At 49.5% G+C, this 22,831-nt stretch overlaps 1 protein-coding gene across 1 annotated transcript in view; it reads right to left on the minus strand.

Annotated features, from left to right (window-relative positions):
- Positions 1–3,951: 3,951 nt before the first annotated feature.
- The window catches only part of Stn1 (STN1 subunit of CST complex), a 38,839-nt gene continuing 19,959 nt past the window's right edge, over positions 3,952–22,831 (minus strand). The window contains exons 5-10 of the mRNA XM_051146749.1: positions 20,699–20,866; positions 19,714–19,837; positions 17,504–17,675; positions 12,788–12,910; positions 10,199–10,271; positions 3,952–4,204 (exon numbers count right to left, since the gene is read on the minus strand). Coding sequence (XP_051002706.1) covers positions 4,047–4,204; positions 10,199–10,271; positions 12,788–12,910; positions 17,504–17,675; positions 19,714–19,837; positions 20,699–20,866 — 818 coding nt within the window. The 3' untranslated portion in view covers positions 3,952–4,046. The remainder of the gene's footprint in view (positions 4,205–10,198; positions 10,272–12,787; positions 12,911–17,503; positions 17,676–19,713; positions 19,838–20,698; positions 20,867–22,831) is intronic.

Genomic DNA, 22,831 nt, shown 5'->3' on the forward strand with positions numbered 1-22,831 from the left:
AGTGTCTTAGAGGAATGAGGAGCAGTGGGAGTTACCAGATGCGGGTAGTCACGGCTCTTCACACAGACCCATGGCTAGACAGTAGCACTATTTGTCTTCTCGCCTCCATAAGCTACGTGTGGACCCACGCTTCCCCAAACGAGCACACACCAAGAACTGGAGGACCGTAGTCCGTGCCTCTCCTTCTCAGGGAACGCTCTGGCTGGTCTTTATATATACAGAAGCTCAACTGTATTTAGCTTCCGAGGGCTTCCCGAGACCTTCCCTCCACTCCGCAGGGTCCTTACACTGCTGTGGGGGAAAGGCCTCCCAGGCTTGTTGACTCGTGTTTCTGGTGGATGGGGACGGGAAATATCATTATTTTAAATTATGTGCATCTATGTGGGCATGTGCACAGGTGCTGGTGCGGAGAACAGGGGTATTAGGTCCCCTGGAACTGGAGTGACAAATGGTTTGTGAACTACCTCACGCAGTTGCTGGGAATGGAACTCTGGGAGAGCAGTGCGTTCTCTTAACCACTGATCCATCCCTCCAGACACTGCCCTCCCCCACCCCACCCCCTTTGGTATTTCGAGACAGGGTTTCACGCTGTAGTCCTCTGGCTGTCCTGGAACTTGCTCTATAGATCAGGCTGGACTTGAACTCAGAGATCCCCCTGCCTCTGCCTCTTGAGTGCTGGGATTAAAGATGTGCACCACCACTGCCAGGCCTCTCAGCCTCTCATATTAAATGCACTATTTTTGTGTGTGTGTGTGCATACGTGCACATGGAGGTGTGCATGTCACAGTACACATGTGGAGGTCAAAGGACAACCTTGTCGAGTGCATCTCTCCTTCCACTTTTACCTGGGTTGCAGGAATTGAGCCCAGGTCTCCAGCATGGTCCTTTATCTGCTGAGTCATCTCATAGGCCCATTTATTATTATTATTTTTTTAGAGCTAGGATTTGTGAAGACATTAATTTAATAGGATTTGGCATCTCACTTTTCAAAGGCAAGAGTGGTCAGCCTTTGGTGAGCATTTCTAGAAACGTCTGATGTGTACGACTATCCATGCAACACTCCTCAAATGAGTCAGGGAGCGCGATATAATAGGGCTTTGCCCATAAACTGACCCCGAGGCAAAGACTTCAAGAAAGCAAGAACTTTCACTTGGGAGATGCAGAGAACAGGGATGCCGGGCAGGAATGCTGGTAGATCTCAAAAGGGCTGTTGTGATGGGTGGGCCGCACTTGACCGGGCAGAGAAACCCTGGACAGCACACAGCCACATCTCTGAGGACGAGGGAAGGGAATCTGAGTCTCTATACCCCAGGTGCCCCAGCTGAGTTTGTTCGTGGGGGATGTTAATTCTGAGTGCTCCCAGCCTGAAGAGATCCCCAAACACTGGGAAACCCTCAGGAGAGGCAGACATGAGGAGATGGAAAATTGCCAGCCACAAACATAAGCGGGCTTTCTGAAAGATACACCAGGCACTGCCCCGGGTACTGGGGACACAGGAAACAAGAGTGAACCCTAGCCTCCTGGAGCACTCTGCTGAGGAGACAGACGATAAACAGGGCAAGCAGGCAAACATCTGGAGTGTGTTAGGCAGTAACTAGGGCTGTGGGCAGAACAAAGCTGGGGAGCAGAAATTGGTTACAATCAGCAAAGAGAGCTGGGGTAGGCCTCATGGAGAAGGTGAGTTACATGGAGACTCTAAGGAGAAGAGCAGAGACCTGTGAGCAGGCAAGGACATTCCTGTGCATGGAGCACAACAGAAGTAATAAAGGCTGAGCACAGCGCCATGAAGTGAGACACGGCAGAGCTCGCTGTCCGCGAAGATGCTGAAGAAGACTCAAAGCCACAGAGAGTGGGAGCAAGACAGGACCCTTGTAGCTGCTCTGCTGAGAATGTGAGCAAAGGCTGGCAAAGAGTGAGAGAGGAGGTGCCGGCAATACTCCAGGAAGGTGGAAATAGGAGAGCGACAAGTATATCCTAGCAACATTTTTGGAGGCGTCAAGACCACCTGTAGCTGTACAGGTTTGGGTGTGGGCTGTGAGAAAGGCACTGGCAGCCTTGACCTGAGTGTCTGGAAACGGCGCTGGCATCTCCTAAGTCAAAGGGGGTTATCAGGGGCAAGGCAAGGGCTGGAGTGATCCAGAGACGGGCTCTGAACAGATTCAGCCATCTCTCAGACACCAAAGCTGATGCCAGTTTGAAGTTAGATACAGAAGTGTGAAGATGGCAGGCAGGCCCAACCTCTTGCCAACAGGGAAGTCTGGCGGCATACGAACAACAAGACCCACGAGCCATGAGGCTAAGATGCCCGAAGAACCAGATAACTAGAAATGGGATCTGGGGCTGAGACTGAGTCTTAGGAACTGGGGAGACAGAAGACGAAGTAAAGAAGAGGGTGCATTTAGTGTCCTGGAAGGCAAACGCAGCAAGTGCTTAAGAGGAAATGGTGAGCTGTGTCTGTGCAGACTTGCACTATACACATCTGCTGATTATGTGAAGACACACAGGGAGTTTTCTATCAACGGCATTATACCACACAAATAGTCCTGCAACTTGATTTTCCTCTCACTACATCTCCTGGGAGCACTGCCCCATGGCAACAGCAGCTAGCCATCTGCTCCATCATTTTAGTGGCCATGTAGTAATTTCGCTGTGTGTATGGTTCACATTTAACTTCTTCAAATATAAAGATAAATCACTGCACATTAGGCAGTGATGGACACCTTGTGCATTTGTGCTTTCACATTTGTGTGCGTGTTTTTCCCCTTTGGAGAGGAATCCTCGGAGGGTTGGCCTATCCAGCACACGCCCATTTTACGTCTTGATTCTGGCTCTCTCCCGAGAAGCTCTACTGATCAGGACATAGTCATTTACCACAGGCCAGCTGCTGACCTGGAGACAGAAAGCCACACAGAAGCTATTCAGCTGAGACCCTTCCAAGCACAGGGAAGTCAAGATGGCTCTGTCATCCCTATTAATAGGGAGTCACCAGAGGTCTGGGTCCAGTGACAGGAGACCAGGGCAGGAGTGGTCTCCTGCGGGAATTCTGGCTTATGACTGTAAAACCGCTCATCCACAGAGGAGGGTGGGACAGCTAGCTCCTGGGCCTAAGGGATTTCCAGCTGAGCCATCCAGACACTGTTACGTCAAAAGCTAGCACAGCAGACTAAGACAGATGTGCCTTCTGCAAAATGACTGTAATTAACTCCAAATCTTTCTCCATACTTTATTTCTGCTGGCTGGATCTGCCATTTGCTGTTGGAACAAGCCTGCTCCATAGCTCAGATGTTTTCTTTACCTTGTCATTCTGAGCAAAAGCACGACTCCGTCACCTGTCTGGGCACATACCAAGCCTTCGTCTGGATGGTGTCGGCACGCCCTGCACACTCAGCGGCAACCTTGAAAATAACACCATCAGCCAGATAGCTGACAGCCCCTGCCATCTTCAAGGGCACCAAGGGACCACACATTTAGCTGGGCACCTCTTTAAGTACAGGAGAATGTTCTGAGACAACTTTCAAGTTATAAGGAAATGAGTCGGAATGCCACGCCATGCCTGGGATCCTGTATTCTCCAAGGTCGACCTGCAAACCTCAGCAGCCCTCACTGCTAGTGCTGAAACTCAGGAACCAGAGGCAAGTGTTAATCACTGTAGGAGATATGGCCCTTTGTGAGCTTTTAACACACCAGGGGAGCCTGCTGGGGATGCATGTGGTAGCCTGGAGTGTGAAAAGTCTTCCAGCAGTGCAGTCTGGCCGTTGCCTCTCTAGTTCCAGATGTGTTCCAGTTCCAGAGCCTTTACCCTAGGATGTCAAGACAGAGCCCCTGAATTCAGACACAAAGTCCAGCCAGAGAGTTCACAAGGAGGGTTTATGTGTGTCATGACTGGCATCAAAGCTGTCTGTCTCTGGGATACCACAAGTAGCAGAAATGAAGTCCTATTTTCCCAGTGACTAAATTTATTATGAGATTTATGTACATGTCAGTCTGTCCAATGCCTGAGGGCAGAACCTGGGATAAAGCCACCTTTCCCTCCTCCACAGCTCTGCTCAGAAGGCCGTGTAATAGTGGTCTCCTGTGCTCACGATGTCACTCTGGTCCTCCAGGAGCTCCAGCACCTGCTGCAGCGTAGCCTTGTTCAGGTTCCAGCGGAGGTTCAGGCACACACAGCTCAGGATATGCATCACGTGGCAGCCCTTCTCCACATCTGTGGGCAAGGGCAGACGCTAAGCGTGATTGTGATGGCCAGCTCTCCTCTGTCCCTCTCTAGGCCTCCCAAGGGAGCACTGGCACCATGACATGGGCCAAGAAGATTCTTTTCACATCAAGGTCTGAAGTGCACTGTTCCACACACATGCTCTCCCATGACACAGCTCACTTTTCGACACTCTGATCAACAGTCAAGGACTCTAATTAGCCTCTCTACCCCTGACCTACTAATGGCTGTGTAGTCTTGACAAACTCTTCTCAGTACTGAACCCCTGGCTTCCCAGGAGGCCTCTGGGGATCCACAGCAGAGCTCATTTCTTAGAGGTCCCGACTTGATGCCCCCTCCTTATAAGGCATCCCTACCTTTAGCCCATCCCATCCTTCCTCTCCTGGCTTCCACTGGGTCCTATCTGTCACAGTGTAGTTTAGTAATCTTTACCTTTTGACCCTAAACTAAGACTACTGGGTACCGAGTGATGAAAGTTGAAGGCTGGCAACCTTCTTCCTTCCTCAGTTCCCTCCTGAGGGTCACGGCCATCAGGAGATCATTAACTCTACTTTCATGGGTTAGCATTTCCCCCAAGGAGACAAAAATACACTACAACAGACAAATGAGAATGCACTGATTTATGTTTTGTCACTTTACTTCATGTAGCCATCTTCTGACGTAAACATTAGCCTGAGTCAAATGGGGCATCACTAAAAGCAAGGCCACTCCTTGGAGCCCTAGCCCTGGCACGTCCCAACTGATCTCATTTACATGGTAACAAAAGGGTGTCAGGTCCCAGGAGGCACTCAGAGAAGCAGTTTAACCCACAGGTACTTTTGTTGCCCTAAGCAACTCACAGCACAAGAATTGGTTCTCTTACTGTTGACTGGTTGTGGGACAGGGAGAACTTGTTTCCTTGGTCTCAGGTCCTGGGCTAACCAAGATGAGATGGTGACCTCTAGCGGCTGTGCCTCCTCATTGCCACTAGACTTAACATGACATAGTGAATATATGAGGGTGGCCCTGTGCTGAGAACTAGTCTCCCAGTGAATCCAGGAGGGGTGCTATGTGCATATTTTGTGTTTAATTTTTCTACTTGTGAGAACATTTTCAGAGCCAAAGACATTTTTACCATAGAACTTTTTGTTTTAGGATACTTTACCATACTTGAAGCTGAAATTCAAGGTTTTTAACCTATAAGCTACCTATACTAGAGAAAAATCCATACAAAGATTCATCTGATTTTGCTAGTACTTGTTTCAATATTCAGCTGAGGGGCAGAAAGGTAGAACAAGACTTCAGGACCCTGGCTAGAGGTAAGGGAAGGGAACCTCACTTTTCTCACCCCTTTCTAGCCTAAAGCAGAGAGAGCGCTTCCAACAGCTTTGTGAGCAGCCTTCCCTTACTTCTCATAAGGACCTCTCGGGTAGACACTGCTGCCACCTGCTCTGCAGCCAGACTTCTCCTGATGCCACATGCTGCCCATCCTTCAGACAAAGCCCTCTCAGTCCTTCAAGGATGTAACACAGGCTTAGTGTAGCCTTACTGTTTCCTTGTTGTGGTATCTTTGTCCAGCTACTCGTAAATGAATGAGGAGCTCCAGTCCTAAGCGTCAGTCACTGTTTACTTCATATGAAAGGTAAGAGATGAACTAGAGACCCAGTAAGAATGATGAACTAAATGGCCAACTACCCTCTCTGGACAACTGTGGAACACCATGTAGCTGCTTAAGAAGTTTGAGGCACGGGAGCTGGACAGGTTAAGAGCATTGCCTGTTCTTTCAAAGGTCCTGAGTTCAATTCCCAGCAACCACATGGTGGCTCGCAGCCATCTACAATGAGATCTAGTCTGTAAGCACACTTGCAGGCAGAATACTGTATAAATAATAAATGAATAAATCTAAGGAGGAGGAGGAGGAAGAGGACGAGAGGAAGAAGAGGAAGAGGAGGAAGAGGAAGAAGAAGAAGAAGAAGAAGAAGAAGAAGAAGAAGAAGAAGAAGAAGAAGAAGAAGAAGAATTAGTAGCAGCAGCAGCAGCAGCAGTTGTTTGAGGCCCTTTTCCACACACAGTACAATTGCCAATGACCTCCAGAGGTCAATGCCAGGTTACAAACTAATCTTGAGTTCCTAGAAAAGATGAACTGGGCATCTGCAGGTGCAGGAGCATGCCCAGGTGGGTGCTGGCCTGGTGTGGAGAGGGCACTGGATCACTCTGCAGTTTTGCACTGTCTGACTTTTTAGGATCTGCATCCATTATTATTCAGGAACAATCCTCTTTAGTGCCATAGGTTATGACAACAGAAAGACAAGTGGTCACAGCCAATGCTGAGGGAGTTCCTGCGAGGTCTTGTACCAGCACTTTGTAGGGGTTTATTTGAGCTGGGTGACTGGCCTATGGCTCTTGGAGGCCCATGTGTGTATTGGGAGCACAGCACAAAGGCCCTTACACCCTCAGATCTGTAGGGAAAGCAGGAATGTTAAACATGCAGGACTGTCTTCCCAGTGGGAAATAAGTGAAACTTGTTTTTCCATCCAGATGGTGATCTGCAATATTTGTTGGGCCAGCATTGGAGGTAGCTAGTAATCTAAATGACCCTTACATTACCTGTACAGCCAGGGGCTCCCCCAAGCCTCCTCAACCAGGACCAGAGACACCTAATAGTCTAAATGACCCTTACATTATCCGTATAGGCAGGAGCTCCCTCAAGCTCTCATAACCAGGATCAGAGGTGGCTAGTAGCCCACATGACCTCTACGCTGTTTGTATGACCGAGACCAGGCTGGACTCTTCCCTAGGCCCTTAAGCTAATATATCTCCAGACCCCATCTTGGAAGAAACGACATATGCTCTGAGTTGAGTTTCAGTGTAATTGTGCATTGGGGATTGTACACCAGGAAATTTTTTTTCAAATTATACTTTTTTTTTTTTTTTTAAATTATACTGGTTTTAAAAACACTGGCAAGCCAGGCGTGGTGGCACACACACCTTTGAGGTAGAGGCAGGCAGATCTCTGTGAGTTCAAGGCCAGCCTGGTCCAGGACATCTAGGGCTCTGTCAGACAGAGAAACCTTGTCTCGAAAAACCAAATTAAACCCCAAAAATCCAAACAAAAAACAAAAAAACAAAAGACAAACCCACTGGCGAATAAACCACCCGGCATTAGACTTTGAAAGGTTTGATCCATGTTGGCAATGTCACTCTTTTTTTTTTTTTTTTTTTGGTGGGGCGGGGAGGGGAGGTTTCTCTGTGCAGCCTTGGCTGTCCTGGAACTCACTTTGTAGACCAGGCTGGCCTTGAACTCACAGAGACCCACTGTCTCTGCCTCTCAAGCGCTGGCTCCAAGTTTTCATTCGCACCTCTTTGAAGTTCACTTCCCTGCCTGCCATGGCCACCTGTAAGGGCCCCCCCCCCCTCACGCCTATACAGACCAAGTGGGAGAGCACAGCCACTCTGATAGCTCAGTAGCCCAGGCAGGAGCTCGTCAAGGAGTATATCTAAAGCCTGTCACTTTCTTGCTGGGGTGGTGTAGGTACGCACACGCCATGGCATGCGCATAAATCTGGGAGTTGGTTCTTGTCATCCACCTTGTTGGTTTCTGCTACTGCACCGCATGGTCCAGGCTTGCTGGCCCCTAAGCTTCCTGGACAGTCTTCAACTCCGCCTCCCATTTTGTTATAGGGGTGTTAGGAACACAGAAGAGTGGCACTAAACCCATGTTTTTTTGTAGTTCCAGGCTTCCACAGGGAGTACTTCTACCCACTGAGCCATCTTTCCAGGCAAACTTGTTCTCAGCATGCCTCTGGTCACCAGGCTGTAGGTCTTTCCAAGAAAAGGACATGTGAGCCCCTTTCATGTACTTTACAGTCCTAATGTTTGTCAATCTAAGAACATGGCTGAGGGCTGGAGAGGTGGCTCAGTGGTTAAGAGCACTGTCTGCTCTTCCAGAGGTCCTAAGTTCAATTCCCAGCAACCACATGGTGGCTCACAACCATCTATAATGAGGTCTGGTGCCCTCTTCTAGTGTGCAGGCATACATATGTATGTAATACATAAATAAATCTTTAAAAAAGATTTTGCCATTTAAAAACAAAAACAAAAGAAAAAAAAAAAGGTTGAGCTGAGGAGCCTGGGATTCCACATGGAGAAATGGTATTTTGGGATCACAGCATTCTTTCACCCCTTCTGGCTGAGGATCTTGCAAAGCACAACTCCGTAGACAGTGGACAGACAGGCTTCCTCTCAATTAAAGGATGCCTGTTTGTTTTGTTTTCTGAGACAGTCTTGAGGACTGGAGAGATGCTTGTATGAGAAGCATAAGGGCCTGAGTTTTCAACCCTCCAATCCTCATGGCTGTATCTGATTTGTAACCCCAGCACTGTGTGTAGATGGGGAATAGGGCATGGGGACAGGAGAACAGCTGGAGCATGGTGGCTGCCAGCCTACCTCCAGGTTCAGTGAGAAATCTGTCTTAAGAGAGTAGGAGCTGGGCGTGGTGGCGCATGCCTTTAAACCCAGCACTTGGAAGGCAAAGACAGGTGGTTCTGAGTTTGAAGTCAGCCTGGCCTTCTGCAGAGAGTTCTAGGTCAGCCAAGGCTACACAGAGAAACCCTGTCTTGAAAAACCAAAAAATAAAGAGAGAGAGGGAGGGAGGGAGGGACAGACAGACAGACAGACAGACACTAGGACAGAATCAGAAAGGGAAAGAGCAGGATACATAAAGTTCTTTTTGGCTGGGCGCACACATACAAACAAACAGACAGACAGACAGACACACACACACACACACGAGAAAGAGGGAGGTGGAGAGCGAGGGGCAGAGGGAGGGAAAGAGAATATATAGCTCACTATGTTATCCCTGGCTGACCTCAAGCACTTGACCTTCCTGCCTCAGCCTTCTCAGGGCTTGGGTTCTATAGATCATCATGCCTGCTTATGGTGCTCTTCTTTTTGCTTTCTTTCTTTTTGTTTTGTTTTTCGAGACAGAGTTTCTCTGTGTAGCCTTGTCTGTCCTGGACTCCCTTTGTAGACCAGGCTGGCCTCAAACTCACAGAGATCCGCCTGCCTCTACCTCTTGAGTGCTGGGATTAAAGGCGTGCACCATCACACCCAGCCTGGTTCTCTTCTTACTGTTCTGAATAAACCAAACAACATTCACTCACTAAAATGAGATGCTTTGAGGTAAAGACTGGTTGTCATACCACACTTGGTCCTCATCTCACTGGGTCCTAAACAACAAGGTGGACCTGTCTGTCTGGGTCTGAAAAGAATGAATGACTTCTTTAGAGAGAAAGAAAACAGAATGGAGGGCGTGGGGCTAGGGACAACCCTTTCTGTATCCAGGATCATGTTGACCTACATATTTGTAATTGGCATATGGCTGCAAGAGATAGGCTCTGAAAAGTCACGTTGAAGACTGACAAGCTCCTAAGACTCACGGTTTTTTGTAATTAGTGTGAACGGATATGCACCGAGTCAGACAACCTGCAGTTTGAGTGTCCGGCCACTAGGGGCCGACCTAACTCCACAAAACCAGACTGAATTTCATTCATGAGTCGGGATGTCTGAAACCATTCTGCCTAACACTAAAAGGCCTTGATGTTTGAATTGAGGGCAATGTCAAGCTTATGATCAAAGGCAGTGGCAAGCATGGACAACAAACAATGCGACTGAAAACCTGGAAGCCAGAAGCACATCCGAAAGCTGAGCACGGGGTCAGAAATCCCTGGGCGGGCGGGGGTGGGGGAGTGGGGGAGCGGCGGCAGCACACCCAGTCAGCCTCCAGCGTGTCCCCCTGGGATCAGAAACCCGTGGGTGTTGAAGGAGCTCCAGTGCTGACTCCTCTGTCCAGCCAAAGTCCAAGGGAATTAAAGGAGAGGAAACAGGCGGAGGGAGGACAGAAGTCCCGGCTGTCTCCTTCCCAGGCCATGCTGATTCTGTCTGGTTCTGGGGGACAGGGATGCTGGATATAGCAGCTCACCACCCCCTGTACCTCACAGCACTTACGGTTTGGTTTCTGGGAGTCTTCCTTAATGATCTGGTGGACCTTTTGGTGCAGGTCTTTGTCTTTGCTGGTTACCTAGAAACAAGAGTTGGGAGAGGAAATGTGGTTTGGGCACACAGCAGCTTGTCACTCAGAATTCTAAACCAGCACTCGAGGTGGCTCTGCAGATTCCGTGACAACCACATGCCCTCCCCTGGTGATGTGATTTTGATGGTTGGTGGCTCAGCTCTGTCCCTAAGTATCTGTTCACTGTTGGGAGCTGGTTCGCTGGGGCCAGAAAGGACAGTAAAACTGGAATTCTGTGGCGCAAAGAAGCAATTTTCTCTTTCTACACCTGCAGCACAGTCACAACGCCCTTCCTTCTTGTCTGTTCCGTTCTGAAGAAGCTCAAGGGCTCCAAGCCCCCGCTCTTCATCCCACCACGCCTTCCTCTCCGTCTCCCCTGCCTCAGATTTCTTTAGTTTCTCTTTCTCGAAGCACAAGGAAGAATTAAGGAGGGGATGTGCGTGGGAACACTAGCAAGATAGGGAATCTAGTCTGTCGACTGACCCGCTCTCGGCTCTTGTGGGCAGATACAGCCATGTTTCCCTCTCAACTAGCAGCAGGCTTCATCCTTGGGGCCGGCAGCAAATCTAGTCACAGGAGAGAGGGAAGGAAAGAGACAGCCAAAGGGAAGGAAAGAAAGAGCAAGAGGGGAGGGAGGAGAGAGGATAAGACAAAGAAAAAGGGGGGGACAGAGGGGAAGACAGGAAAAGAAGAAAGGAGGGGGCAGAGGGAAGGAAGGAAGGAAGGAAGGATATAAAAGGAGAGAGGCAGGAGGAGGAAGAGCCTAGGCATGTAAACACAGCTGAAGAACTGGGTGGGACAGACAGGCCACGAAGACCTGTGAGACCTGACTTACACAGTAGGACCTTCTACTCTCAAGGGTTAGTGTGAAGGCAAAACACGGGAGCAAAGGGCAGTGTGGGCACTGGATGATAATGGTGCCCCGCGGGGCTTCAGGAGGAAGGCATGAGTGGAAGGGAGGGTCAGCCACAGAAGGGGGCGTGACATCTAGTCTTGTTTGACTACCCCTTCCAGCTCACGGTGATTCACAGGAGGAAGTGCCCAGCCCAGCCACACCTCGCCCTTGGCAGCTGCAGTGGTCTGTGCTGCTTCCCAGGGAGGCTGCTCTCTACAGACCCTCACAGAGGCCAAACTAGAGCAAAAGGAGGCACAGTCTCCAAGAGAGCCCCAGCTGAGCTTCCCTGCTTGGCGTGACAATGGCGGCCACCGTGTCCTACCCAGATGAGTACACAGCACTCATGCTATACAGGATCACTTCTTCCACAAGTTTCTCAACACCACGGAAAACCCTTCCTACTTAAAAAAACAACAAAAAAACCTCTCCAAAGAGGAAATGACAGGCTAAATAAACCTCTAGTGAGCCTGAAAGCAGTCGGGTCCTGTCTCCAGAAGATTTACTTTACTTTTCTGTTTAGAGACAGGGTTTCTCTGTGTTAACCTTGTCTGTCCTGGACTAGCTTTGTAGACCAGGCTGGCCTCAAACTCACAGAGATCTGCCTGCCTCTGCCTCCTGAGTGCTGGGATTACAGGTGTGCGCCACCACCTCCGGCTGATTCACCTTCCTCTTAAGCCACATCTCTGCTGTGGACTCAGGTGGCTCCTGGAGGCCCATTCGCAGCTTAGGGCCTCCAATATCAGAAGCATGCAACAAGAGGCAAACACTTAACTTGAAAAGAATGAGACAAACAAACAGCCATGCCAGTACTCCGTGGGGAGGCTGCCAGGCCGGGCCTTCAGGGAGGCTGGCTGCAGTGTCACCCACAGGCTTTAACCAAGCGTCCTTGGCTCCTGAGACCCTCCTTCTGGAGTAGTTCTTGGAAATACTGGCATGAATTCACACAGCCGCATAGACTCGACAGCAGAAGTCACACAGCACTACAGCGACCGTCACAAGGGAATGGCGAGAGAGTTTCCGTAAATACTCAACGTCAGAGAGGTGCTGAGGCAAGAAGGCGATGGGGACGAGCCCTATTTACAGCAGTGGGACATTTGGTAATCCAGGAGGAGGATTTGACTGTCACAGCAGGGGAGATGCTTCTGGAATGTAGTGAGGCTAGGGACGCTTTAAACACACTACAGTGAGCATGTGGGTTCCCAGTGCATCCAGCCCGAAGGTTCTGAGGATGAGGAGTTCTGAGTTAGAAGATGGCTTCTTTCTTTCCTTCTTCCTTCCTTCTTTAAATGAAAAAAGCCACAGGAACTGGTTTGTCAATTATACAGCTGTCAGTGTACAGATAAATATCTAGAAGGACATTAGGTTTCAGGAGGCAGTGGGGGTCGGGCATGGTGGCAGCCGCCTACAGTCCCAGCTTGGCGAGGTGGAGGCAGGAGACTATGAGTTCAAGGACAGCCTGGGTTCAGAGTTCACAGAACCAGAGAGTTACATTGTGAAAAGGCAAGAGGCGGCTTTCAGTTCTGAGTTTACCCCCTCCTAATGATGATTTTAGAAACAAGTAGGTACTTCTAAGCATGGCTGTATTTGTCATGGAAGCTTTGAAGGGGGAACTAAGCTGCAGGTCTCTTACATAGTACAGCTTGTCAGAGCCACGGTGCCTCTGGAACACGAGCCCCTTTTCCCACAGCAGCTGTATAGCATTCTTGAACACACCATGCGCTGCCCCGGAAGTGGTGCTGCTCTCTGACTCCACCTGCACAGGGAAGAAAACGCAGTGAGTTTCACCTTCCATCACCTGAGCCTAATTCCCCAGACTGACTGGTTCACAAATTCACCCGACAGGCTTTTCTTGTGCTGAGTCAACACAATTTAGGCATATGTCAGCTGAGTCGGCCGGTATTTAGACAGGGCTCTGGGGGTCACACTTGGTAACTGTTTCAGGTGGGCTTCCATTTTGATTTGTCTGTTTACAGCTTTGCCTCCACACTGCTGGGCAACCAACCTTTCACGTGTGCCTCAGCTCCCTCCTCGGGAAGGCTGGGTTAGGAGGACGTCGTGCAGGCCTGGGGGAGCAGAGGCACTTGCAGCTGGGACTGGGAGCACGAAGCCAACTCAGCTCCCAGTAACTACAAACACCACGGGAAGCCAACTCAGCTCCCAGTAACTACAAACACCACGGGAAGCATCCTTTCCAGAGCCGCTCCCCTCTCCTGACCTCAGGATGTGTTTCCTAGCCTGTGTTAATGGCTGCAGTCCTGAAAGCAAGACCTCTAGGGGTCTCCTCTGAAAAGCCAGCAGCTTCCGGGACTGAGGCCTGTGTTTTGCTTGTCATTTTCAAAAGAACAATGACAGACATGCACGATTCAGGAAACCAAAATCGCTCACAGACTGAGATGCAGCGACTCAGGGCTCAGGCCAGGAACTGGGTGGCTTCCTGAAATATACATAGTCTACACTCCCAAACAAACTCAACCTTCATCCAGCTGTCTGAGAAACAATGGTTTTGCAAGATCTGCTTACCATGTTTCTGGATTTCCTAAGAAAGGTGACATTAGAAAAAACAAAAAATAAAAACAAAACCCAGGAGAAAGGGAAAGAAAGGGGAAGCAAGGGAACCGAGCTTTCAGGAGAGGTAACAGGGCTGCCCGTGGCTCTCGGGTTTCTGCGTGGCCTGAGCATCTGCAGTCTCCCAGGGTGCTATTAAGTGCGATTCAATTGTGTGACACTGACCTCCCAAGCAGTGCAATTTGACCGACTGATTCATAATTAATGGAAGAAATTGTTTTCAAAGAAGACAAATACAGCACCGTATCCGTTTCTTTTAAAATATACAGCACTGGACAGGTACAATTTCCTGCTTTAAGTTTTTTAAAAAAACATACCATATGGCCGGGCATGGCAGCCAGACGTGGTGGCACACACCTTTAATCCCAGCACTCAAGAGGCAGAGGCAGGAGGATCACTTGTGAGTAGGCCAGCCTGGTCTACAAAATGAGTCCAGGACAGCCAAGGCTACACAGAGAAACCCTGTCTTCAAAAGCAAAACCAAAACAAAACAAAAAGATACCACATCATGCCAAAGTTTCTATATAGAACCCTGTGACTGGGGGAGGCCTGAAGTCTTCCAGTAACAGTAGCCATCATGACTTGGCATGACGGTGGGCTACCCTACTTATTAATGTTTTCTCACAGCCAGGCATGACAGCACATGTGAAGTCCTAGAACATAATAAGATGCTGAAGCAGAAAAACTATAAATTTGAGGCTAGCCTGGGATATATAGCAAGTTCCAGGACAGCTGGACTATAGAGCAAGGCCATGTCTTAAAAGAAAAGGAGGGTCTGTGAGATGCTCAGCCAGAAAGGTGCTTGCCTCCAAGTAAAGGCACCTGAGGCCAATGCTAACAGTCTGGGCTTGATCCTTAGGCCCCAAATGGCAGGTTATCCTTAGGCCTCTTGTTATGATGCGCGCATGCACACGCACACGCACACACACTTTAAAAGATGTTTTAAAAACTGGGTGGTGGTGGTGCATGCCTTTACTCCCAGCACTCAGGAGGAAAAGGCAGGCCGATCTCAACGTTCGAGGCCAGCCTGGTCTACAGGGTGAGTTCCAGGACAACCAGAGCTACACAGAAAAAGCCTCTCTCAGGAGGCAGGAAGGGGAGAGGTTTTAAAAGGAAACGGGGAAAGAAGACAAGGGAGGGAGTCTACTGCCAACACACTGAGGCACCAGAAGCCCTAGGAGGTCGGTTTGGCTCTGAACTTCTAAACGATGAAATGAAAAGAAGGCCAATGGGAAGTGGGCAGCTGGGGGCCGAGGTGGGAAGTGGACAGCTGGGAGCCGAGGTGGGAAGTGGGCAGCTGGGGGCCGAGGTGGGAAGTGGGCAGCTGGGGGCCGAGGTGGGAAGTGGGCAGCTGGGAGCAGAGGTGGGAAGTGGGCAGCTGGGGGCCAAGGTGGGAAGTGGGCAGCTGGGAGCCGAGGTGGGAAGTGGGCAGCTGGGAGCCAAGGTGGGAAGTGGGCAGCTGGGGGCCGAGGTGGGAAGTGGGCAGCTGGGAGCCGAGGTGGGAAGTGGACAGCTGGGGACCGAGGTGGGAAGTGGACAGCTGGGGGCCGAGGTGGGAAGTGGGCAGCTGGGGGCCGAGGTGGGAAGTGGGCAGCTGGGGGCCGAGGTGGGAAGTGGGCAGCTGGGAGCAGAGGTGGGAAGTGGGCAGCTGGGAACAGAGGTGGGAAGTGGGCAGCTGGGGGCCGAGGTGGGAAGTGGGCAGCTGGGAGCCGAGGTGGGAAGTGGGCAGCTGGGAGCCGAGGTGGGAAGTGGGCAGCTGGGGGCCGAGGTGGGAAGTGGGCAGCTGGGAGCCGAGGTGGGAAGTGGACAGCTGGGGACCGAGGTGGGAAGTGGACAGCTGGGGGCCGAGGTGGGAAGTGGGCAGCTGGGGGCCGAGGTGGGAAGTGGGCAGAGGTGGGAAGTGGGCAGCTGGGGGCCGAGGTGGGAAGTGGGCAGCTGGGAGCAGAGGTGGGAAGTGGGCAGCTGGGGGCCGAGGTGGGAAGTGGGCAGCTGGGAGCAGAGGTGGGAAGTGGGCAGCTGGGAGCAGAGGTGGGAAGTGGGCAGCTGGGGGCCGAGGTGGGAAGTGGGCAGCTGGGAGCAGAGGTGGGAAGTGGACAGCTGGGAGCCGAGGTGGGAAGTGGGCAGCTGGGGGCCGAGGTGGTTTAGAGGAAACCTTGGCAAAGAACAAAGCTCTCAGCCGTGACCTTCTCCACGTGAACTTTTCCGAGTGTTTTCTGAAACGCTATCCCTCATCTCTCTGCATGATATCCTGGGTCACTGGGCACACAGCCTGTTGCCAGGAACAGGTAATTAGGTGTGTGAACAAATCCAAGAAGCAAGGGTCAAGAGGGGCTGGGATGTGAGATGGAACCCACTCCACCAGCAGCATGCAGAATAAACTAGGACACTCAGAGCAGCCTGGCTGGTGATGGGAAAGACTGGGAAATGTCAGGACAGTGGCTGAATGGAGACTGGGTGTGTGCGTGAACTCACCCTTAGGGTCGGGTACTGAACGCTTTCAGATGATAGCAGAACTCTATGCACTACCAGTGAACAGAAAGGTACACTGTTCCCCAAAAACTCAGGTCTCCTACAGACCACAGCGCCTTCCCACGGGGGTGATGAGAAGGGACGCAACCACTGTCATCAGTATAAGCTCAGCACGTAGCCAAGTACATGCTCAGGAGACTAGCCATGGGATTAGGAACAGGGTGGGGAGGGAACACACTTGTCACTTTCTGGGACCATCTGAACTTTAAAAACAAAAACAGAGAGAAAGACCCATCATTCCTTTCAGTTAGAAGTATCTGGCGTCTGCTTTATCCAGTCCTGTTTGAGGTCCGACGTAGAGAGCGAAGAACTAGGCAGACAGGGCCTCTGCTTCCACAGGACTTACACACAGAACAGGTGTGGGAAAACAGTGTGTGCCAGTGACATCACAGACCAGGGTGCAGCAGGGTGAGGACTGCAAGGGACAAGTGGCTGTGATGTCACAGACATGGATGGAATTGACTGAGGGCAAGGATGGTGAGGGCCAGTGACACCACAGGCAGGAATGCAATGTGGTCAGAGCAGTGAAGGGGGAGTGACATCACACACGCCAATCTGTGAAGACAGTGAGGCACAAGCAGCCATCAGAGCAGATGAGGCCAGAAGATGACTGACTGACTAAAAGTTAAGACATGAGTCACACAAGGGGAACAAACCCAAGCACAGTAAGACGAGGGACAGCCTAGACCCCAAATGTCTGGTAAACCTTGATTTCATACTAACATGGAAGCGGCAGACAACCAAAGCAGTCAGTGGAGAACTAGGAGTGCAAGACTGGGCTTTACCAAGAGGAGCAGGAGAGCTCTTTGGTGATCTTTGTACTTTTTGGTTAGAACTCTGACTGAATGCAACTTGACCTTTATTTGATTTCCTACAGCAAGACAGATTAACCTTTTCCAAGGAAAAAAGAGCAAGTCATTAAAAACCCTAGCCGGGCATCATCTTGCTGATCAATACGTCATCTCGGGTGGAGGGTAATTATGTCCCTTGGCCTCTCAGAGAGTCCTGGCAAGCAGGTACCGTGGCCTCAGCTTGTTATGACCATCTACTCAGACAGTAAGTGCAGAGTGACCAAGGAGGGTGACAGAGAGGGCAGGTCCGGCTGATTTCAAACTCTTAGTGCTCAGTGACCTTCCAGGACAGAAATGGCACATGCTAGAACCGGTAACCTCCACTTTCAGAGTGCACCCGGTGACTCAGCAGTCCCTCAGGGACAGAGGACTTGAGTCCCGATGAGCAAGGCTGCACTTACTTGGTCCGAGCAGGTGCTGTGAATCACAGGCCGCCTGGCCAAGGACTGCAAGGGCTCCACCATTTCTAACTCCTGCTGGTAGAAAGTTTGCATTTTCTTCTCCTGGAGGAATTCTTTGATTTTCTCACTCAACAGAAATGTGAGGCCTTCAAAATCCAAAGTGTCTTTATTGCTGCAGGGGACAAAGTTTTAAGATGCCCTGTAGAAAAGCGTATTTACTTTGCTTCTTTCGGTGTGCATAAAACCAAAAGCTAGCTAGAAGACGCCATTTTATAGCGGTGCCTGGTTGTTGTTGAGGGTTTTTTGTTTTGTTTTGTTTTTTACAAAAAGGGTAATTCATACAGTGGCCCTCATGTAGCTATGGTGGAACTGTATAACTTAACAGTCATTCATGATAGATTATAAACATGGGTCAAGAACAGCATGGAGGGGAAGGCCATTTTTGTGAGGGGGACAAGAAATCCCACTACACATCTAAGTGGCACGCATGCTTGTGCACGCATATAATAAAGCCATCTAAAGGGACCCATGCCACCCTGAGAACACTGGTACCCTCTGTACTGAGACAACTCCCAGTTTCTGTGCTCTCCACATCTACTGTTTGTAGTGTTTGAAAATATGACTTATTGAATAAGTAATATATTTCCATGTTTAAAAAGTTAGAGGGCTGGGGATACAGTTCAGTAGTAGAGTACTTGCCTAGCATGAGTTTGGTCCTGGTTCATTATGTGTGTGTGTGTGTGTGTGATGCGCGCACACACACACACACACACACACAGAGGCCAGAGCTTAAAGACACTGGGTGTCCTCAGATTTCTCATTGAATTTAGAGATAAAGAAACAGACATCAAGCCCCACTGATCGTCCCGTCCCCATCTTCTACATGCTGGGTTACAGCTTTGTGCGTCAGCCTGCCCAGACCTTAATACAGGGCTGAGATCTGAGCGTAGGAGCTCATGCTTGGGGAACATGCACTTGACCCACTGAGCTGTCTCTCTAGCCTCTCTGCCACCAACACAATAAAATAAACAAAAATGTAAGAGACAGAATAAAAAGTACCCCTCCTGTGTGGCTAGTTTTATGTCAACTTGATACAAGCTATAGTCTTCTAAGGAAAGGGAACACTTTAATTGAGAAAATGCCTCCTTAAGACTGGGCTGCAGGAGCCGGGCGTGGTGGCGCACGCCTTTAATCCCAGCACTCGGGAGGCAGAGGCAGGCGGATCGAGGCCAGCCTGGTCTACAAAGCGAGTCCAGGACAGCCAAGACTACACAGAGAAACCCTGTCTCAAAAAACCAAAAAAAAAAAAAAAAAAGACTGGGCTGCAGGCAAACCTGCAGGAAACTGTCTGAATTAGTAATCGACATGGAAGTGCCCAACATATTGTGGGTGGCGCCACCCCAGGCTGGTGGTCCTTGCATTCCATAAGGAGAATGAGCAAGCCACAGGGGAACAAACTAGTAGGCAGGACCCCTCCATGGCCTCTGCATCAGCTCCCGCCTCCACATTCCTGCCCTGTTTGAGTTCCTGTCCTGACTTCCTTTGATGATGAACTGATGTGAAAGCTTAAGCCAAACCAACCTTCTTTTCCCTAAGTTGCTTTCAGCCGTGGTATTTCATCACAGCAATAGTTACCCTAAGTAAGATATCCCTCCAGCTTGAAGCCACCAGGGAGCCACTGAGAAGTATTTCTCTTTACCTCAGCTCATGGTTTAGCAGATGTGTGTGTATTCATATTCCTCCTGGCTTTGTTTGTGCTCCCCACTATATAGGAGTCAAATTCATCCTTGTTGAGAACAGCCCAGTTGTTTCTTGCTCTTGTTTTACAGTGGGGAGTTGCAAGGTCAGGGTCAGGGTGCAGGATGATAAAGTGGCTTATGGTGGGGATGTGACCTGTGTAGTTTTCTCCATGGTTCTCACAGCGAGGCTGACTAAGCTTCTTGGATCTGTGAGTTTATACTTTCTATCTAACTTGAAGGAGTTTCAGCCACCATCCAAATGCTCACCTGTGCTCCCTCCATTCCTTTAGTAACTCCAATTATAATATACTTGGTTTCCCTCAGAACAACCCTAGAACCTCTATGCTATAGTCACCTTCACTTTGCAGGAGAGGAAACTGAGGGTCAGAGGGGTGAGCTCACAGTACTCAGGTGGCTGTTTGACAGCTTTCCTTCTGCTATCACGTTCTCAGCAGTGACAGGGGAACTCACCTCAGTGCCTCCTCTTCTTTTACGGCTGGGTTGCAGAAGGGCTGGTCATACACTTTCTTGTAGAGTGCAGGCAGCTCAAGCATCCTTGCAATTTGAATATTCCACACTGGATCGTCCACCTTATCTAACAACCCAGGAAGAAGATGGCACAGAAGTGACACAGGCAGCACATCTCTCCATGTCCATATCACCCCAGGGCAACAGTCTAGAGTCACAGGAGAGCTCCAGGCCATCATCCCTCAAGAGAAAAGGCAATGCCCTATGTATGTCAGGCACATCCAGGGTGGGGACCGGACTGTCACCAGCACTTTGTATGTTATGCTGACAGACTATAGGGCCAGCACTTGAAATTTATATATTTATTTACTGAGACAAGATCTCCCTATATAGCCCTAGCTGGCTGTAACTCCCTGTATAGCCCTAGCTGGCTGTAACTCCCTATATAGCCCTAGCTGGCTGTAACTCATTATTGTAGACCAGGCTGGCCTCAAAATGCAGGGAGATCATCTGTCTGCCTCTGTCTCCTGGGTGCAGGAATAAAAGCCTGGCTGCTTTTGAGATTTTCAGTTGAAAACCAGCCAACACAGTGTAGAGGGGGTGATTCAGAACTATTTCTGATTAGCTGTTTTCATTAAAGCTAATGGGCGAATGGTGGTCGCGACATTCCCATCTTTCTGAAGAGTTAGTGCACCTGCCCTAATGGACTGACATTTAGAATTCAAAGTACTCCAGAAATGGTAATGCTGTCCAAATGTGCTCGCCAACTACATAGTCAGTAATTCACCATTTCCCAATTTACTTCTAATTAACGTTCTTCAAAATAAAATTTTAAAATGCTGTTTTCATAAAAAAAAAACCCAACACACTAGACATAATTTCCTCCACTAGAATTAAATCTTATGTGAACCTTTTGCAAGTCTGACTTTGAGCTAAACAAGCATTTGTAGAGCACACACTCGGAATAGCAGAAACTTCCCGTGCTTACAATAAATGGTGGCACAGACTTCTCGCTCTTCTCTGAACATGCGCACGTAGCCTCTGACTCGGATAACATCCCCAATTTCTATCTTGGTTTTCTGCTCGGTGGTCTCCTGCAGTTTCTTAAGCTGTGAGGTCACACTTAGCTCTCTTGCAGCGCTTGGGGCAGCTGGGTCTGTTAGGGCCGGGAGAAAAGAGAAGAGGAATGACCAAGTGTCCCTCTGTGCTGGGGACACAGTTGGAGGTCAGAGGAGCCCAGGACCTCCGTCCTCCTGATGAGCTGCTCTGTTACAAGAGATCTTCCTACCGTTTCAAATCTTCTACCCAGAGGCAGAAACTGTAAGTGTCCAAAAGCAGAACAGCAGGAGAAGACCTGGGAGGGAGGCCAAGTGGAAAGTTCCAGGGTGCTGTGATGTCCTTCCCACCCCAGCACCACCAGTGCAAAGGCTCATGTTCAGAGCAACTGGGGGCAGCAGCCTACACGGCCCTCTATTTTGTATGCTTTACACTGTTTCTGAAGCATTAGGGATTAAGCCCAGGGCCTCCTGCATGCTAGGCAAACACTGAACCCCTGTGCTGTACCTTCCCCCAACCCCCTTCCCCCGCTTTAGCTTTTGGGGTGTGTATAGATAGCATCCTGTGGTGTTAACATGGCAGTTCAGTTAGCTAATCTGGCAACATATTTCTCCCCTTTGATGATTTTCATCACCTGCACAAGTCAGGTCTGGTGTGGAAGGCAGCATTTGGCTCCTGGAGTCAGAGAAACCCAACATGCATCTGACGGGGGGTGGGGGGGCGAGGGTGCCGCTCCCCAAGACCAGCTCCAGGAATGGTGAAGAGGAGAGAAGAGAGGTGGATCTGAGGTAGGGAGAATTGAGCAGGCAGTGAACGGCTGGCTCAGGGAAACCAACCGTTGGTTGAACAACCAGCTAGAGGAACTAGTTGAGGAGAGGTTGAGGAATGGAGGAAAAAAGAAACACTTGGAGACTCAGGCATATGCGGTACAAGCTGAAGGTCTTAAAGGCCAGGAGAACTTTTCTTCTGGCTCTCTGTCTGTCTGTCTTTGTCTCACTTGCTGTCTGTCTGACTCCTTGCTCATTATTTCTCATCTTTCTATCTCTCTTGCTTGCTGTTGCCCATCTCTTTGTCTCTCTTGCTGTTCCCCATCTCTCTCTAGCTTGCTCTCTCATGTCTGTTACTTGTCTGCCCCCTCTCCTTGGGCCAATCTCAGTATTTTAGTGAAATGAAGTTCAATTTCTTTCATTACAGATTACATCATGATTTCCCTCCTCATCTTTACAGCCACTAGGGCAACCAAAAATCAACAAAGTAACAAGGAAATACAAAAGGTTCTGTAACGCCTTTAATCCCAGCACTCAGGAGGCAGAGGCAGGTGGATCGCTGTGAGTTTGAGGCCAACTTGGTCCACAAAGGGAGTCCAGGACAGCCAGGAAACCCTGTCTCAAAAAAACAAAACCAAAAACAAACAAACAAAAAAAAGAAGCAAAAACAGTTCTGTAACCTACAACAAAAATCAATCAACATTTGAGCAATGGTAAGCATAACTTGATCATTATTTTTTATACAATACACAGGAGCATTTAATCATAAATTTCCCAGGGGTAAAGCCAATGTGTTTGTAGGATGGTCATAGGAACTAGCTTGAGCTAAATGTTCTCTAAAGAAAAAACTTGACCTACTTCCAGTCCCAGACCAACAGCTGTGTTATCCAAGCGTAGGCTAACTACCAAGGGGTCCTCTGTTGTAAAACATCTGTAAAGCATGACGTTCCAAGCCTACCTTCTAGTGCTCTCAAAGCAGATTCTAAGGAATCGTTTCTACAGCTATCAGTATCTAGCCAGGTACTGTCATGTCCATGTCTTGACCTTCTTACATGCAGTTTCTGCTTGGGTGCTCACAGTCAGAGCCCAAGATTCTACCATTGTCTCAAGTCTTTGGCCAGATGCCCTCTTTCAACATTCTCTGTGGGAAAAAGTTTTCCTTAGGGCTGAGAAATAAAGAGAAAAAAATAGTTTTAGGAGAAATAGCAGATTTCTAAACAACATTACATCTGGACCGTACATAATATTTAGGGGCAGTAGTAATCAGCCAGAGATCTTTGGAGCTTTGTCAAGCAAAG

The sequence above is a fragment of the Acomys russatus genome, chromosome 5, assembly GCF_903995435.1.
Source record: "Acomys russatus chromosome 5, mAcoRus1.1, whole genome shotgun sequence".
Taxonomy (NCBI): domain Eukaryota; kingdom Metazoa; phylum Chordata; class Mammalia; order Rodentia; family Muridae; genus Acomys; species Acomys russatus.